General features: G+C 38.2%; 1 protein-coding gene across 1 annotated transcript; it reads left to right on the forward strand.

Annotated features, from left to right (window-relative positions):
• Positions 1-293: 293 nt before the first annotated feature.
• ccdc112.L (coiled-coil domain containing 112 L homeolog) lies at positions 294-18,402 on the forward strand. The gene is made up of 10 exons (XM_018264313.2): positions 294-449; positions 857-978; positions 3,149-3,270; positions 5,762-5,851; positions 8,558-8,633; positions 9,493-9,877; positions 13,595-14,008; positions 14,895-14,990; positions 15,151-15,269; positions 18,093-18,402. Exons 1-10 carry the CDS (start codon positions 393-395, stop codon positions 18,121-18,123), a joined length of 1,512 nt encoding a protein of 503 aa, XP_018119802.1. The 5' UTR covers positions 294-392; the 3' UTR covers positions 18,124-18,402.
• Positions 18,403-18,873: the final 471 nt, after the last annotated feature.

Below are 18,873 nucleotides of genomic sequence, written 5' to 3' on the forward strand. Positions count from 1 at the left end.
TAACTTAAAGGTGAATGTGAATTGTGCTGAATTCACTGAAGTTGGAGCACAAGGAGGAGGAGCCTAATGCCGGCCACAGAGTAATGAATGGGTTACTAATACGGATAAAAAAGAAGGAAATAAAAGAAAGAAATAGAAAAAAAGTGATGAAGGAAGGATGGGAAAACGGGGAGGGAGAGAGAGAGAGAGAGAGAGAGAGAAAGAAAGAGAGACACTTTCTCCTCTCTTCTCTATAGCGTTACTCTAAAGCTTTTCCCTCCGCGCGCGCCTTCCCTCCAGTCCTAAATACCCTCCCACACTCCTCCCCAGACTCCTCCCTATTTCACAGCTCCTCCCACGGCTGTGTTCCGTGAGATGCCTGGCGGACTGGGTTACGCCGGTTAGACAACAATATGGCTGCCTTAGCAACGGGCTTGTGTGAGACAGAATGTGAGGAATCCGCGGTACAGGTACGGAACAATTAAATCTGGACTCTAGTGGGGTTAGCGCTACACAAGCAAAACAGCGCTGTGCAACTGCTATGCACCGGGTAGAGCAGAGAACTGGGTTTGTGCGCTGGTGTTTTTTCCCCAGTCAATAACACGGATACATTTCATTGGTGTAAGACTGACTATACGAGCCTCGGGTCAGTTTCGTTGATTTAATCATATACCGACTTGTATATGAGCTGGGGATCTCATGGATTATGGATATGAGCAGCAGCAGGTGCATGATGGGCAGAGTTAAAGGGGAAGCTGCAGCACCTCTTTATTTCCTGTCTCGTCCAATGGAACAGCAGTATTTAGCCAGTCGTGTGCATGGGCAGCAGTGCAGTAAATGCTGGATCTGAGGCGTAATCATATTTTTATTCTAACAGAATGAAAGCAGTTTTAGCCACGTTGGTGGGGAGAGAAACTTTCCTACTCAAACCTGGAAGATAAAGGCTGATCAGGCGAAAAAAGCCGAGTATTTCCGTGAATTAGAAAAGTACAAAGGCCAGTAAGTATAACCTCCTCTGGTTTATAGGTTAGATAAATTGCTTGAACATTCCACAGCATTTTTCTTTTATTAGTTGAGATTTAGACTACACTTGTCTCTTACTTCTCTTTAAGCACCTCTAATCAACTGGGGTCTGGTATTGTGATCATGACTGGGGTTAAGAAATTTCCTAACTAGCTTATTAAGAGCACAAGGGAGACATCATGAATATATCTAGAAAAATGATAGCAGCACACTGAGTCTGGTTGTAGTAGTGTTCAAAGATGAAAATGTATTAAGCCCATATGCAAGAAGGCTTCCCCCTTCCTCACTTTAAAAGGCTTCTGTGTGGTGTAAAGGTGGTCATACACGGGCCGATAAAAGCTGCAGACAGACCGAGTCGGCAGCCTATTGGCCCGTGTATGGGGGCCCGCCGACGGCTTCCCCGATCAAGATCTGCCCAAAGGTCGGCAAGATCTCGATCAGATGGGACTAAATATCCCGTCGGATCGCGGCCGCATCTGTTCGTTGATGCGATCCTACCTCCCGTTCGTTAGGATCCGATCATTGGGCCCTAGGGCCCACGATCGGATCAGCCCGATATTGCTCACCTCAAGGTGGGAATATCGAAGAGAGATCCGCTCGTTTGGCGTATGGCCACCTTTAAGGTCACAGGGCTTGATAAAGGGCCTGGTAGGCTCGAAACGTTGCCTTCTTGCATATGGGCTTAAAACATTTTCATCTTTGAACACTACTACAACCAGACTCAGTGTGCTGTTGGCATTTTTCTGGATATTGATTTGACCCAGTGACAGGAGTGGGTCTCGCAGGACAGCACCTGGCACTACAAAAGTGTGATTTGGGGAGGTGAGAGCTCCACATAAGTGAGCCCATCATGAAAACAGCTAACAAATAATGCAAACAAAATAGTTGTTTGACATACCATGCTTTATTCTGATTCTAACATTTAGGAGTCAATGGGGCTCATTTATCAATACTGAACAAATTTGCCCACGGGCAGTTACCTATAGCAAACAATCAGCGATTAGCTTTTTAAAGCCTGCAAGGAGAACAATGAATGCAGCAATCTGATTGGTTGCCACGGGTTACTGCCCATGGGCAAATTTGCCCAGTGTTGATAAATGACCACCAGTGAGTAAATCCATACTGTGCAGAGGGTGACCTGTAAGAAAATGTACATATATTATACAGATAAAATGCAGTTTCAATCAATGCTAATATAGTGAAACAGAGACTATATATACTGTCAAAGTATATCGTTGATGTCAATGTTAAAAAACATTTTTAAACGGCAGGCAAAAAGTATGTTCATGATAAGCTTAATTAATTTAACTAATATTAAACATAGGGTGCATTTATTCTGGAAGAAATGCCTTCTTAATGTCTCTCTCTCTCATGGGGAAATCCTGAGAGAACGGTCTAGTGATACAAGGGGGGAGAAAAAGGGGGATATTTCAAAGAAAGGGGGGCAAAATGTCTAGAGAAAAGGAAGTAAGGATGGAAGTAAGGATACAAGGGGGATAAGGGAACGAGTAAAATAAATGAAAGTAGGAAAAGGTGAAAGTTAAGAGGAAATTAATGGAGAAAAGTCTCTAAAAAGAATAAGACAAGTGAGATAAAACAAGAAAAGAAAGTATTAGAGCAGAGATCATGGAACAACAGTAGAAAATGAATTGAGAGGGACAGAATGACCCTTATATGCATCTGGTTTTATACACACTTGGATCATAGGATGCACAGCATTTTTAGAGCTTCCTTTAAATCACCGTTTATTAATTTTCATGTGTCCATATGTTGCTGAACACCCACCATACATAAGCCATATTTACATGTTTACATGGTTAGAGCCTTTGTCTAGCAATATTTGTGGAGCTAAGAATAAGGGGCAGAGTTGTTGAAAATCACACAACCGTTATTTTGCGACAAAATGCATGCTTGTCTCAAGGTTTTTGTCGCTATTAGGATTTATTGATTAGTGGGAACATTTGCAGTCAGAATTAATATCATTATTTTCTTTTATGCAATTTTGTTTTATAAATGCTCCTACATTTTTTTCAGATTGTAGTGTGAATGTGTCCGTTCATTTGGTTTCTTGTCAGCTAATGATCCCAGTCTGACCTATCAGCTGTGGTTGTAAATACTGTTGAACATTAATGCTTTCTCTTTTTAGGATTGCAAATTTAGAAAAAGACAAAAATGGGAATCTGTACAGTAAGAAGAATGATTTTCGGGCAGAGTACAGCGCCCTTGAAGAATACGAGCAAAAATTGGCGTGCAGCAGGAGAACAGAAAGTAAAGGATTTATCTTTAATTAAACACATATGAAATTAAAGAGGTTGTTCACCTTCTAACATGTTTTCATTTCAGTTTTTCTTTTTTGGATAGATCGTCCGAAATAAAGACATGCTTCAATGGCTTTCTATTTTGTAATTGTTACCATTTTTGGAATATCAAAGTTTAAAGATTCATTCATCTTCATATGTTTTTCTGAAGCAGCTCTGGGAGAGAGGTCACCGATTCTGAAACTGTTATAAATTTTTACATTAGTTGATACATTTCTTATCTTTGGCCCTGCCATTGGAATTGATACAATAGTTGCTAATATTTCACAGATGCTGCTGAGAAATGTAGCAATTTGTAACAGTTCATAATCTGCCCTGGATTACTGAGCTGCCAGACTCAAACACCAGAGACAGGAACATTCAACTTTGAAGGGGGTTGTTCACCTTCAAACAACTAGTTGTTTTCAGATAGATCTCCAGAAATAAAGACTTTTACCATTGACTCTCTATTTGCTATGTGTGACCGTTTTCTAATATTGAAGTGTAATTTTTCACCTTCTGAAGCTGCTCTGAGAGGGGGGTCGCCGACCCTGTAAACTGTTCTAAACTGAATACATTTCTTATCTTTGTCCCTGCTGAGCAGGATCCTTGAGTTTCATTAAAGGCAGCTGTTAGAATTGATACAATAGTTGCTAATACTCCAGAGATGCTTCTGAGAAATGTATCTTGTAAATGTAAAAAGTTGTAACAGTTCAGAATCTGCACCTGAATTACTGAGCTGCCAGACTCAAACACCAGAGACAAACATTCAACTTTAAACTTAGATTTTGGAAAAACAGTAAAAGATAAATAATGGAAAGTAATTGAAAAAAAAACATTCTTTTCTGGGGAACAATCTGAAAACAACTGAATTGAAAAAAGTTTTGGAAGTGAACAACCTCTCTAACCTTCAATTTTGGAAAAATAGTCAAAAGTAAAACAAGGAAAGTAACTGAAAAATGTTTTTATTTCTGATGAACAATCCTTTAACAACCGAACTGAGCTGCCAGACTCAAACACCAGAGACAGGAACATTAAAACTTTTAGCTTCTGGAAAATGTTCAAAAAGTATGAAAAGCAAGTTCTGGTGAACATTCCAAAAGCAACTGAACTGAAAGAGAGTGTGAAACCCCTTTAAAAAGATTACATGTATTTGTTTTGAATGATTTAAGCAGCATTTCCTAGGAGACCCAGATTTATATAAAGGCTGCTATGAAACAGCACTTTTTTGGGGGGTTTATATTTATATATAATCTTGATCTATTCCTTTTAAACCAGAGTACTAGAATGTGTTTTAGGGGTGAGGTGTAGCGATGGAGTGTGAGGCCACACATTACTACAGGGCATTGCCACAACAAGGATAGGCAACATATAAAGGACATTATAAGTAATAAATGGAGACCTGACTTATTTGCAAGGGATACATTTTATAGGACAAGGAAAGTCAAAAAAATAAAATCCCATTTTTACTTTCTTTAATGAAAAAGAAACCTATCTCCAGTATACTTTAATTAAAAAATGTGTACTGTTTTTATAAGAAAGCTGACTGCATGCAGTGAAATTCTCCCTTCATTTACTGCTGTGGATAGGAATTGTCAGATAGTCCCTAACTGCTGAGCAGGGAATCAATCATACTTATGAACAGCAGGGGGAGCCCCCGCCTTACTTCCCAGCCATGCAGAACTCAAGCAGCTTTGTTTATGATGATCCCTAAGCAGCACAGACCACACTGAGCATGTGCAGGGTCAGGGTCAGGCAAAGATGTTTAACAAAGTTACAAGATGACAGCCCCCTGTGGCCAACGTTGAAAGCATAAATCATTTGTTTGATTAGGCTTGTGGTGCAGTAAGTTCATGCTTATATTTAGTATACAAAATACAGCATTTCTAGCCTTATTCTATTTTAGACTTTCCTTGTCCTTTAAAGGAAGCTGCATGTAAATATAATTATCCAGCTGAATGTCAGCAACATGACACGTTCTAGTAAAGCATTACCCCCAGGGTTAGGCAATTGGCCCCATATCCATTCATACCTGTAACACATGATTCTTGCTCAAAGGGGGGGGGGGTCATAGTATTGTACCAAGATGCTCAGTTTATTGAAAAGTATTCAAGCTACTGGCAGTTCACCATCACTTGATGTGTGCTGATTCAGACTACATTAACACACCATAGTATCAGTCTAGGTGTAGCACCTCAGTGTCAAACAGAAGACATATTCTGCAAACTCAAAACTTGTTTTGTAGTTCTACACTGGACTCCCATACAATAGGCACAGCACAAGCTACACGTTGCTTTTTCTGCATCTTTTTATACATACAACGGAGCTGAGGCTTTGCTTGCTTTTTCTTCAGACCTTAAAAAGGTACACTGTACAACCAAATGTTATATTTGATAATTTGTTTACATTTGTTTAAAGCCTTGTATAATTACTGATAGAAACGCATTCTTTATGTTTAACAGAACTTAAGACGGAACAGCAGCTTTCAAAAATTCATAATCATGTTAAAAGACTGCAGCGGCAGCTTAAAGATGTGAAACCAACTCCAGAATGTAAGTTTATTGCCCGGGATGTGCAATGCAGGCTTCATTTTAACCATGTATAGATCATTATTATTAGCCTAATTATTCTGTTTTCAATTCTTTTGTGCAAATGCTAATGTGAATTTGTGGGTTTATCTAACGGATAATATTTCTCATTTGAACAGGATCTGTATAGTAAAAGAACATGCAAGTTTTAAAGAGGTGGTTCAACTTTAAATTCACTTTTAGTATGTTATAGAATTGCCAATTCTATGCATCTTTTCAATTGGTCTTCATTATTTATGTTTTAATAGTTTTAGAATTATTTGCCTTTTTCTTCTGGCTCTTTCCAAATGCTCTCTAAGGCTACAAATGTATTGATATTGCTACTTTTTATTATTCATCATTCTATTCACGCCCTCTCCTATTCATATTTGAGTCTCTTATTCAAATCAGTGCATGGTTACTATTGTATTTTGAACCATAGCAACCACATTGCTGAAACTGTTAACTGGAGAGATGCTGAATAAAAAGATAAATAACTCAAAAAGCACAAATAATAAAAAATGAAAACCTTTTGCAAAGTGTCTATACTAGAGGCTGCCCTCAGTAAGGTTGCAGCACATGGTACAATTTTTCAAACCTGTCCAATCCCCAGACTGATAGATATTCTTAGTACATGTTTATTAGTTGTCAGGCCAGCATAAATCAATTGTACAAAGCTTTCTTTTTTATGATATTGTGTGACTGTGTATGGCCACCTATAGTTTAAAACCAGCAGCCCCATCATATGTCACTGGAAACCATCAAACCATCATAGTCGCAAGTTTCTAGCAAACCATGAACAAGAGTCATATAAAAATAGTTTAATTTTGTCATTGATGAAATGACCTAATATGATTTTTGACAGAAGTTCTAAATGTAATCAAATGTAGGTGAGATTTCAAGGTACAATTGAGGAATGGATAAGAATGTTTTTTTTGGGCTACTTCAACCATCGAATGGGCTACTTTGACTCGAACGATTCAAACTAAAAATCGTTCGACTATTCGACCATTCGATAGTCGAAGTACTGTCTCTTTAAGAAAAAACTTCGACCCCCTAGTTCGCCACCTAAAACCTACCGAAGTCAATGTTAGCCTATGGGGAAGGTCCCCATAGGCTTTGCTTTCTTTTTTTGGTCGAAGAAAAATCATTCGATCGATGGATTAAAATCCTTCGAATCGAATGATTCGAAGGATTTAATCGTTCGACCGAACGAATTGTGGTAAATCCTTCGACTTCGATATTCGAAGGATTTAACTTCGACAGTCGAATATCTAGGGTTAATTAACCCTCGATATCCGACCATAAGTAAATTTGCCCCTAAGAGTTGGATATATATTATAAAAACAACAACACATGTGCTTTAGGTTTTGAGTCTGTTCCTAGTTAAAGGGATGGTTTACCTTTAACTTAACTTTTAGGGGCATATTTATCAAGGGTCGAATTTCTAATTGAGAAAACTTCTAAATTCGAATTCAAAAAGACCAACCGAAATTAAGCCAAAGTTTTTTTTTTTTTTGATCGAATAGGTCTGTATTTGGCCAAATTCGAATCAAATGAATATCGCATTCGATCGAATGCTATTCGATTTTTTCCGCAAAAAAACTTTGATTTTTCAAAATCCACCTATTGACTCCAAACAGGTTCTAGGAGGTCCCCCATAGGCTAAAACAGCAATTCGGCAGGTTTTAGATGGCGAATGGCCAAAGTCGAATTTTTAAAGAGACCGTATATGATAAATGTCGATATTCGAATTTTTCTAATTTTTTTTCAAATTGAATTTGGACTATTCCTTAGTCGAAGTACACAAAAATAGCTTGAAATTCTAATTTTTTTCATTCGAAAATTCACCTCGACCTTTGATAAATCTGCCCCTCAGTATGTTACAGAATGACTAATTCTAAGCAACTTTTCAGTTAGCCTTCATTATATCTTTTTTTTATAGTTTTTGAATTATTTGCCTTCTTCTTCTGACTCTTTCCAACTTGCAAATGGGGGTCACTGACCCCATCTAACCCTAGGTAATTAGTACCCCAACAACCAGATTGCTCAAACTGGAGAGCTGCAGAATAAAATGCTAAATAACTCCAAAACCACAAATAATAAAAAATAAAAAACTATTGCAAATTGTCTCGGAATATCTCTCTCTACATCATACTAAATGTTAACTCAAAGGTGAACTACCCTTTAAATAGAGTCTACTGCTAAAAGAGATTTGTACGTATATGTCTTTAGTTATGCTCCTTGACTCTTCCCCAATGCTTTACAAAAACAGCATTTATTTTTGCTGGCAAATATTGAGATGGGTCACTAGTACATAAAGTAAATGAACTTCTTAATAGTATCTTTGCTGCAAATTTCACCACTTCTGAAACTAGCCGAGTATATTTGTTCAGATATAATAATAGCAGTAATTATAGTTTCTACAGTATATTACATACTCCTTGTTCAGCGTTTTAGCTGGTAGGCCTCATAAGTGGCAGGTTATTTTCAAAATAGAACAATGGGTCGGGCATATTTCAGAACCGGATTCTCCCTATGTTTATCCCATGCTTCTAAAATTAAAGCTGGCAAAGTATTGTTATGCATAAAACTATGTATATATTGTTTTATGGGTCATTCTAATGTGATGCACATGACTTGAAATAGACACTTAAATATTAACATTCACTTTTCTTCTACATCTGGCAGTTGTCGAGAAGCTTAGAGTTATGATGGAAGAAGTAGACAATGCTATCTGTACTTTTAAAGAAGAACAGCGAGTAACGTAAGTAGATTCTAGTAGGATCCAGTGTATTTACATCAAGAATATATTGTTTTCTGCCACCCATTTGTGTATTATTCCTTCCTGTCTCAACATCTGTTGTCTGTGTTTAATTACACATTTATGTTTTATAGTATGCTGGAAGAAGCTGAGGAACAAAAATGCTTGACATTGTGCCTTGGCTTGGTAGCTGGACAACAGTTATGAGCTGGGACTCTGTCTTGTAAAAACTACAGGCATAGTTTCTCTTATGACAATTTTTGTCACTGTGGAAATGCTATGGCGCCAGTAACCATTGCAATACTCAATGGTGCAGCCTATCATTATGAACCTTCTTGTAATATCAGGATTTACACCATGGAGCCTTACAAACATTAGATCCACTCTGGGTATTACCTTAAAGTGCTTGAAAAGCTTTTGGCCATTTGAACTGCCTAGATATTGGCTGGTTATCCGTTATTATGGTGTTAGTGTCATGTGAGGGTCAAAATACACACATATTGTAATATATCTTAAAGGGGCTGATCACCTTTAGTATGATGTAGTGCAGGGCTCTCCAACTGGCCCACCCTTGTGTGGCCCCCTCATGAAAGTCTGCCTGCTGTGTCTGTTTACCATGTGAAATCTTTAAAAGGTATCACTACAGAGATTAAAGGGCCCTGCATTGTTTAAACCTCAAATTTAGACTGTAATCCCCTGAATTGTTTACACCTGTGACACCTCTATTGTTCACACCCTAAAGGCCTGTACTGTTCACACCTGAGACCCAGACTGAAACTGCCCACATTGTTCACCTGTTCACTCATACACATTATGATAGATATGATTGCCTTTATTTTACCGATTGCATATCCTTGTTTAGCTATGAAGAGCTTTTGAAAGAGGAGAAAACTACAAGCAACGAGCTGAATGTACTGGAGAAAAAAATCGAGGCATCATTAAGTACAGCACCAGAGAAGACCTTCAGAGCACCAAGTGGTAAAACACCAGCAGAGAAAATGACATCACGTCAACTACCAGAAGAAGTGGTGGAATTTGAAAGGTTTCTGCAGCAGACAGGGGGGCGTCTAGGAGGGTGGGATGAATTTGACCACCAGAGTTTTCTCAAGGTGTGGACAAAGCACAAGGGCAAGGCTGCTTATCTAGAGGAGGCCTTGGCTTATTTGCCTAGCAGGACAAGAGAGGATGTTCAACAGCATGAGACCTGGTATCAGGAATTTCTCTTTTTGGAGGAGAAAAAGAAAGAGGTGAGATAAAAAACAGAGTAAATACTGTACATTTTAAGTAAACATGTATGTAAGGTAGTGGTTCCAACACTATGGAGCTGCCCTCCCACTGGGTGAACTGGAGTAATAGCAGGATTGAGCTCAGCCTTGGGGTAACATTTTAGGAGAATTCTTTCCTAGACACAATTGCAAGGCCAGCTTGAGTTCACTCTGGGTAAGATTGGGTGAAAAGGATTTGCATTCCTAGATATTTTTGTAACTATGGCTGAATTACTAATATACAAATGTTTTCCCAAATCTGTAGCCTTATTATTAGCTAAGCAGGTCCCTCACTAAGGGTAAGGCCACACTAGGTGATAGCGCAGCGATTTGACTCGCGGCGACTTTTCGCCGCGACTTTTAATCCGCAATCGCTGGGGAAACTTTTGCGCTGGCGTCTATGGGGAATCGCGAGCGTAAAAACACACGCGGCGATCTTTTTTCTATTGTCGCTCGAAATCGCCTCGCTAGGCGATTTCGAGCGACAATAGAAAAAAGATCGCCGCGTGTGTTTTTACGCTGGCGATTTGTCGCGATTCCCCATAGACGCCAGCGCCTCGCTAGGCGATTTCGAGCGACAATAGAAAAAAGATCGCCGCGTGTGTTTTTACGCTGGCGATTTGTCGCGATTCCCCATAGACGCCAGCGCCAAAGTTTCCCCAGCGATTGCGGATTAAAAGTCGCGGCGAAAAGTCGCCGCGAGTCAAATCGCGGCGCTATCGCCTAGTGTGCCCTTAGCCTAAAGCTTGGCCCTCCAACTGGAACTTGAACTGAAAACATACGCCAGCCACTGACAAATGTGTATTGGAATAAAAGACTGACCGTAGAGTAATATAGTGTGCTTAAATATCTTAATTTTTTACTTTAGGAATATTAAAAGCAGAATATACATTTTGCATTTGCTTTATTTCTTGAAAAATGCTATGAAGTTATTGCTGGCTTACTTTGTTACCTGGGCAAAATTAGGGGGTTATTTATCAAAATCCTAATTTTTCTGATTTTTTTAAGTAAAAAAAGTGCAACCAAACTAGAATCGACGATTTGACCTTATTTATCATTGAGAAAACTCGATAATGTCAGTTCAGGAAAAAAACTTGAAACATTTAGTTTTTTGCTAATAAACCCAAATTTTTTGGGTTTATGCCTGAAAAGCTCGATTTTTTTTTTTTTTTTTTGTGAAAACGATGGGAAAACCCAGATTTTTTTTTTGATTTTTGGCCGAAACTCAGCACAGACCACAATATGTTCAAATTTGAAATGGGACCTTTGCCATTGACTTCTACTGGACCCTGACAGCTTGGAGATGTAGTATTTCCAGATTCTGACTTTTAGCAGCCTCGGTGTATAATAAAACCCGTTAAATGTGGGGGTTTTTCCCACTAAAAATAGTAATTTTATAGTAAAAAACAACTCGATTTTATCAAGTTTTTGACATTTGGACTAAATAAACCCCTTAGTGACTTATTATATATAGAGGTAAACATTTGACAGCCTTTTGCTTTTATGCTGTTCTTCAAGTAAGATTAAAGGAAAACTATACCCCCAAAATGAACACTTAAGCAACAGATAGTTCATATTATATTAACTGGCATATTAAAGAATCTTACCAAACTGGAATATATATTTAAGTAAATCTTGCCCTTTTACATCTCTTGCCTTGAGCCACCATTTCGTGATGGTCTGTGTGCTGCCTCAGAGATCACCTGACCAGAAATACTACAACTCTAACTGTAACAGGAAGAAGTGGGGAAGCAAAAGGCGGAACTCTGACTGTTAATTGGCTCATGTGACCTAACATGTATGGTTTGTTGGTATGTGAGTACAGTGAATCCTACAATCCCAGGGGGTGGCCCTTATTTTTTAAAATGGCAATTTTCTATTTAGGATTACCCAATGGCACATACTACTAGAAAAGTATATTATTATGAAAATGGTTTATTTACATGAAGCAGGATTTTACATATGAGCCGTTCTATGCAATATCTTTTTATAGAGACCTACATTGTTTGGGGGGTATAGTTTTCCTTTAAGAGTATAAGGCCCATTTATTAAAGTCTGAATTTATCTCATTATTTTCTGAAAAATACTCCGACCAAATCCACACGGATTTTTCCCCCTTATGTATCAATACATTTTCCTGAAAATTTCCTGTGTGGGGAAAAAACCCTGAAAAAGAACATTAAAAAAAACAATTGTACAAATTTTTCGCATTTTCCACCCGAAAAACCACAATATTTTCGGATTATTGCATGAAACCCAGCGCAGATCAGGATATTGTCGGAACTTCTCCCACAGATTTATACACAACCTTGGCAGGTGTGAGATTCCAGACTTTCAGATTCTGACTTTTTCCATCCTCGGTATAATAAATCCCAAAATATTTGTGGGGTTTTTTTCCACTAAAAATTTGGATTTTATAGTAAAAAAACACATTTTCGTGTTTTTGCCATTTGGAGTTTAATAAATAATCCCCTAAAAGCAGGGCCGGTTTTGGATCACAGGCGCCCCTATGCCGCACGGTCCTAGCGCCCGCTGGTGGTGCAACCATGTAGTCCTAGTGCCCGCCGCCGCACAATCGTACACACCGGAGCATTGGGGAGCTGCACGTCACCAGTGCTCCTTAGCAAGTTATTTGCCATAGGCCTGGGCCTTTGTGGCCTCGCCACAAATCCGGGCCTGCCTAAGAGTATTTAGAGTACATGCAGTGGATCACATTTAACTGAAACAATTAGTGCAGCTTTTAATAAAATTTGTATTTTTAGTTGAGGTCAAATGTAGCTTGTATGCCGTGTATTTGAAATTAAATGATTTACTCAAAAATCTTAGTATTTTTACTTACAAGTGCCATTCCAGAAGAGAATATTAAAATCTCTGCTCACATCTATCTGCATATATATATTTTGTTATATAAGTGGCATATACCTCTTAATTATGTATACGTGGCATATACCTCTTAATTATGTAACTTTACTTAACTCGAGAAAGCACTGTGACAGCTTCCGTTGCTTTTTATATAATGATACAGAGAAATTAAGTTCACTGTCCAGAATGGTCTGTGTTTATATGTTTTACCGAAAATCCAGAAACCCAATACCCAAGAAAGCTCAGAAATACATGAGTGACATTTTACAGAGCCATACAATTTTTTTAATGATTAAATGTTTGCCAGCTATGCTAACAAAAATGTATGTTGGTTGCAGAACAATCCTTTTTTTTTTTTTTAATTGGTTAAAAAAATGGAAAGACCTCAGGTCACAAACATTTATAGATAACAGAGTCCTTACCTGTGAAACCTAAAGCTGAAACAGGCCCTTATAAATACTGTAATATGCTAATTTATGTACGAAGAGTTGAAATATCCTATTGTATGCAGAAATGTCTGATTGCATAAGGGCTTTAGCACCCGGGCAGATTAGAGGAGATTTAGTTGCCTGGCGACTAATCGCCTCTTCTTTGGGCGACAATCTCCCCGAACTGCCTTCTCCCTTCCTTCCGCCTGCTAAAATGAAAATCGCTTGCGCCAATGCAGTTGCGGCGCTTCAATTTCCGAAGTCGTCCGAAGTTTCCTTGTGAGGCAACTTCGGCAGTTCGGGGAGATTGTTGCCCTGAAGAAGAGGCGATTAGTCACCAGACGACTAAATCTCCCCGAATCTGCCCATGTGCTAAAGCCCTAAAGGTCATTCCTACTCCTTTCTTCAGGCTATTCATGCATGGAAGACCAAAAAACAGCTGGAAAAGGAGATATCAAAGCTTCAAATCAAAACAAAGGAGGTTAAGGAGTTTAATCAGCAGAAACAAGAAGAATCCCAAAAACAGAAGACGGAGGAGGAGAAACGCAAGAAGCAACAGGAGTTGGAGGCTTGGAAGAGACAGAAGGAGATAGATGCAGCTGCACAAATACAAACCAGATTAGAAGAGGAAGAGGAGCAGCTCAAGAAACAGAGAAAGGAGCGCCAGCGCCAGCTTGAAGTCAAGCTTTTAGTAGAAGAGCACACACGATTTAGGAAAGAGAAGGAGGAGTTTTTGTGGTTGGAAAAACAGATGCGAGAGGAGGCAGAACAAGAAGAGAGAAGGAGAATGGCAGTGTTTGAAATATGTAGATTCCAAGACAGGGTGAGTGATGCCAAAGACTAGAGTGTGTATTCTCTATATTTGCATGCTAAATAGAGGGTCTACATTTAAATGTGTATCAGTCTTTACCTACATATGTATCGTGACACTCTGTAACCAAGGGTATTTGTATTTTATTGGTTTTAAAAGGGGTGTTTTATCAGAAATAAAAAAAACATTCAGTTATTTTCCATGTTTTATTTTTAACCTTTTTTTCAAAATTGAAGCTTTGAATGTCCCTGTCTCTGGTGTTTGAGTCTGGCAGCTCAGTAATTCAGTGCAGATCATGAACTGTCACAATTTGCTACGTTAGTTGACACATTTCTCAGCAGCATCTCTGGAGTATTAGCAACTATTGTATCAATTCTAACAACTGCCTTTAATAAAACTCAGGGATTCTGCTCAGCAGGGACAAAGTAAGAAATGTATCAACTAAATGTATCAATTTAGAACAGTTTACAGGGTTGGCGACCCCCCCCCCATCCTCCCAGATATACTTCAGAAAGGCATAAGAGAGTGAAAATGAAACTTTAAACATCAATATTAGAAAAACAATCACAAATAGAAAGTAACTGAAAAAACTCTTCATTTCTGATGAACTATATGAAAACAACTGAACTGAAAAAAGTGTTGGAAGGTGAACAACCCCTTTAACATTTCACTCTGTCTTGTGTAAATTTGGATGTGCAAGAAACTTGTAGCATTTATTTGTAGCAGTGTTTCTCAAACTATGAGGCTTCGTCTGCATTCAGCAAGTGCCAAAACATTTCATTCCATATTGAAATGCCAGTACTTACTCACTGCCCCTTCTGATGATTCTATTGTTGCTTTTTAAACTGTAAATTTAAATGACGTATTAAAAGGAACCATATAATGTTTTTAATTTTAGGATCTGAAAAAACTTGAGGAAAAAGCTCAAGAGAGAAGAGCAAAGGAAAAATCTGAAGCTGAAAAGGAGAGAAGACTGGCCAAGTTAAAAGAAAAGGTAATGTCTGTTGAGCAAGTAGCAGTATTTTTCTTCTGTAATATACGTGAGTAAAAAAAATGTCTCGTATCCAAAGTTCTGTTGACTCCTTTTAAGAGTTTGTAAGTTAAAATAGCTGAATTGTCTCCATTTACCTACCACTGTTTTCTTCCAATAATAGGTCCAGGTTCATGTTGAGCGAGATCCTTCCAGGCTGTGTAAACTCACTAAGGGATGGGAGGAGAGGTGCAAAGAGATTGGACCAAGTGGATCAGCTCCATTACAGCACATTCCTCACCGGTAAGGCAAATGGCTAGGTTTATAGTTTTTACCTATCGTCATAAATACGAATGATTGAAATCTTTATCATTTTTAGGGACACACCGAATCTAGTATTCTCTTTAGGATTTGGCTGACAACCAGCACTTTTTGTGCGGTTCAATCCAAATCTTGTAATTACAAACAAAATACAAAACCTAAAAAGTCATGTGACTGTAAAGGTAAGGTCATACCTGGAGATTCAGGGAGATTTAGTCACCCAGAGACTAATCGCCTCTCCTTTGGGGCGAGTAATCTCCCCGAACGGCTTCCCCATGTCTTCCACCTGCTAGAATGAGAAATCACCTGCTACATGGCACTTCGTTTTCTGAAGTCGCCCAAAGTTTCCTTGAGAGGCAACTTCGGAAAAGAAGTGCCGCGAGTGCCATGCGGCAAGCGATTTCTCATTCTAGCAGGCAGAAGACGGGGAAGCCGTTCGGGGAGATTAGTCACCCCAAAGATTAGTCACTGAGTGACTAAATCTCCTCGAATCTCCCAGTGTGACCTTACCCTAAAGCTTCAAACAAATAAAAATGGAAATTTGTGTTGGCAGATTCTCTTTTATTCTTTGCACATTTTAATATGCGAATAAGAGTTTAGATATGTTTTGGTATTTAGCCGAATTATTTACATTTAGCCGAATTATTTACATATTTACAATATACACAAGACTTCTACTCCAGTCAATATAGTTGCATCTGTTAAGAACAAGGAAAGCCAGATTCACTGGGCGATGCCTAACAGATTGGAATCTAACCACTAAGCGCACACTCGGGGGCAGATTTGTTCAAATTTTCTATTTATTTTGATGGTTAAAACTCTCAAATTCAAATTGTAAATTATCCAAACTCTATTCGAATTTTAATTCCAATTTTGAGATTTATCACATTCTGGACCTTTAAAAATTCAAATTCGGCTGTTCGCCACCAAAAACCTGCAGAGTTCATGTATAAGTAAAAAAATATATACATGCACAGAATCTCACATCAGAGCATTTAATTGTTCAAATTCACCACAATATATAAACAAATATATCAATAAACAATTTCATAGCATAATACACCACATGGCTGTGTCTCCTCCCTGTCTGCATAACTTGTGTTAGCCACTCCCTCCTGATGCGTTTCGCGCCATTGGGCGCTTCATCAGAGGAGGTCAATGGGAGAGGTCCAGGGACCAATTTGGACATATTACTAGCCTTCCTGACAAATCAAGATTTTTTCGGAGAAAAAACTCGAATTGAGTTAAGTCGAATTCGATTTGAGTTTTTTCGAATTGGTAAAATTCACGTGTTTTAGATATTGGATTTTTCTTATTAAATAACCCCCAATCAAATTTTGAGTATATTCGAATTTATTAAAAAAAAAACTTGCATGAATTCGAAATTCGATCTTTCATAAATATGCCCCAGTGTGTTGACTTGGAACATACCCAGGGCCAGTGTGTTTTTATAAATAAGGAGCACCAACTAGGGGTACTTTTCATTTCAGTGTGCCAGCAGGTTTTTCATGTTTTCAGGAATCCCTTGTGCCAGTACATGAACAGTAAAGTCAGAAAAATGTAGTATACTGTTACTGTTCCAGTCCTGGATCAGCGCAAGGATCCACTGGAAAAAAAAATATGCTGGTGCAATAGATCCCTGGAAAATGAAGAAATATGATTGGGAGGTAAGGAGATAGAAAGTGATTAAATTTGTTCGTGGGTGCCTAACAAATTGGCACCACCTGGTTAATTTGTGTGGTGTTGCTATATGTATCCATACACATGATCAAAATACATTGTGGGATTGTTGCAAAGTTCACTACAGAGTCCAGTGTAGTGAGGACTGCACTGATTTGATACATTGGGGAGACAAAACAACTGCTCACCAAGCGAACGGCTCAGCATAGGAGGGAGAACTCTACAGGGCAAGACTCGGCTGTCTTTCTACACCTAAAAGACAAGGGACACTCCTTTGAAGACAGCAAGGTCCAAATCTTGGATAAAGAAGACCGCTGGTTTGAACGAGACGTGAAAGAGGCGATTCATGTCAAGGTGGAGAAACCATCCCTGAACAGAGGCGGGGGCCTTCGACACCACCTGTCTGCTACATACAATGCTGTTCTAACATCTGTACCCTGGCGGATTCAGAACACTTCACACATCCATTCATGCAACTCTCACAATTAACATCTCTTTCTAGGAGTTGCATGACACATTGGATAATCCTATCACAGTAACTACACAGAATCTACACCTGTGAATTTTCAAATGTCACCTCTTTGAAGAGTTACAATGTGCCATTGTGATTGGATTAGTGGAAGAGTTTATATGCCGAGAATTTCCCACACCAGTCAGTTGAACTGAAGAAGCTGCTCGAATGAGTAGTGAAACGTCTTCATTGATTACTCAGCAAGTCCAATTGTTTTTGATTGACCTATACTAGATATACCATGACCTGGATGAATGAAAATCTTCATAGTCCTAGTCACTACCACCAATATTGAGTTCTTGGATCAGAATAATATCTTTGACAAATGGAAAAAAACATGCCAATTAAATTGTAATTGTCTACCTTCCTCAGCCCAACATGCACCCTCTCAAATGTAATCTTAAAACCCATGTTTTACCAAGATTTTGCCTACAGTTAGGGGGCTGACTTGATAAAAAAAAATCGGGGAGATTTGAGTACATCCCTGCCAAAAAACATGATTTCAAATGAAGCCATTTTTGAGTTTTAGAAATGTAAAAATGTTAAGAATATTTGTGTAAATGTATTTTTTTTGTCTTTACTAGGTCTAAATCTAATAATTTTTTGTTTTCTAGGGCTGTTCCCACATGGAGACAAGGTTTATAGACGGAATTAGTCATTTTTATGATACTTTTTAAAATTAGAAGCTTGTGGCATTTGAAGACTGGACTGGAAGAAGGTCACATCTAAACGTGTATTCTTTTATACTTTGTATAGAAAAAGACCTTTTGAGACTCAAAAAATTGTAAAATGCTGGTATTTATATATTGCACTAGGTATATATTAAAGGGGAACTATCGCAAAAATGAAAATGTAATATAAGCTTCATCAAACTGAAATAAGAAACTTTCTAAATACAATTAATTAAAAATTCGGTACTATTTCTGAAATAACCAAGTTTATCTTCACTATTCCTCTCTCGGCATCTGTTTCTCTTCATTCTGTCTTCATTCAGGAGTTGTTTGTCATTGGCAGTTAGGTCCAATATATCTTATAGGGGGCTCCTTTTGCCTTATATAAAATTTTCATTTGTAATATATGGACAGTCTAATCCCATATGAATTTGATATAAACAAACAAAAGTGAAGAAAAAATTCCTTTGCATGCATATTTGATCTTGAGTGAGTTTTTGCAGACAATTCTCCATATTGTCTATGGCAGGGGGATTTCTGGTGTTTTGTAGCAGTGACAAATCTCAGGCAATAAATAGCACTGTGAATCATTGCCCTTACAGATATAGGATCCGTTGTCTGGAAAGCTACAAATTGTAGGAAGGCCATCTACCATAGACTCCATTTATATCAAATAATTCTAATATTTAAAAAATATTTCCCTTTTCTCTTTAATAATAAAACA

The sequence above is a fragment of the Xenopus laevis genome, chromosome 1L (assembly GCF_017654675.1).
Source record: "Xenopus laevis strain J_2021 chromosome 1L, Xenopus_laevis_v10.1, whole genome shotgun sequence".
Lineage (NCBI taxonomy): Eukaryota > Metazoa > Chordata > Amphibia > Anura > Pipidae > Xenopus > Xenopus laevis.

Excerpts from the sequence above, each read along its gene's own strand:
- ccdc112.L (XM_018264313.2), top strand. The coding sequence starts at position 393 with ATGGCTGCCTTAGCAACGGGCTTGTGTGAGACAGAATGTGAGGAATCC. Across the intron at positions 979-3,148 it reads TTAGAAAAGTACAAAGGCCA|GATTGCAAATTTAGAAAAAG; the intron begins GTAAGTATAACC and ends TTCTCTTTTTAG. Across the intron at positions 5,852-8,557 it reads TGTGAAACCAACTCCAGAAT|TTGTCGAGAAGCTTAGAGTT; the intron begins GTAAGTTTATTG and ends TACATCTGGCAG.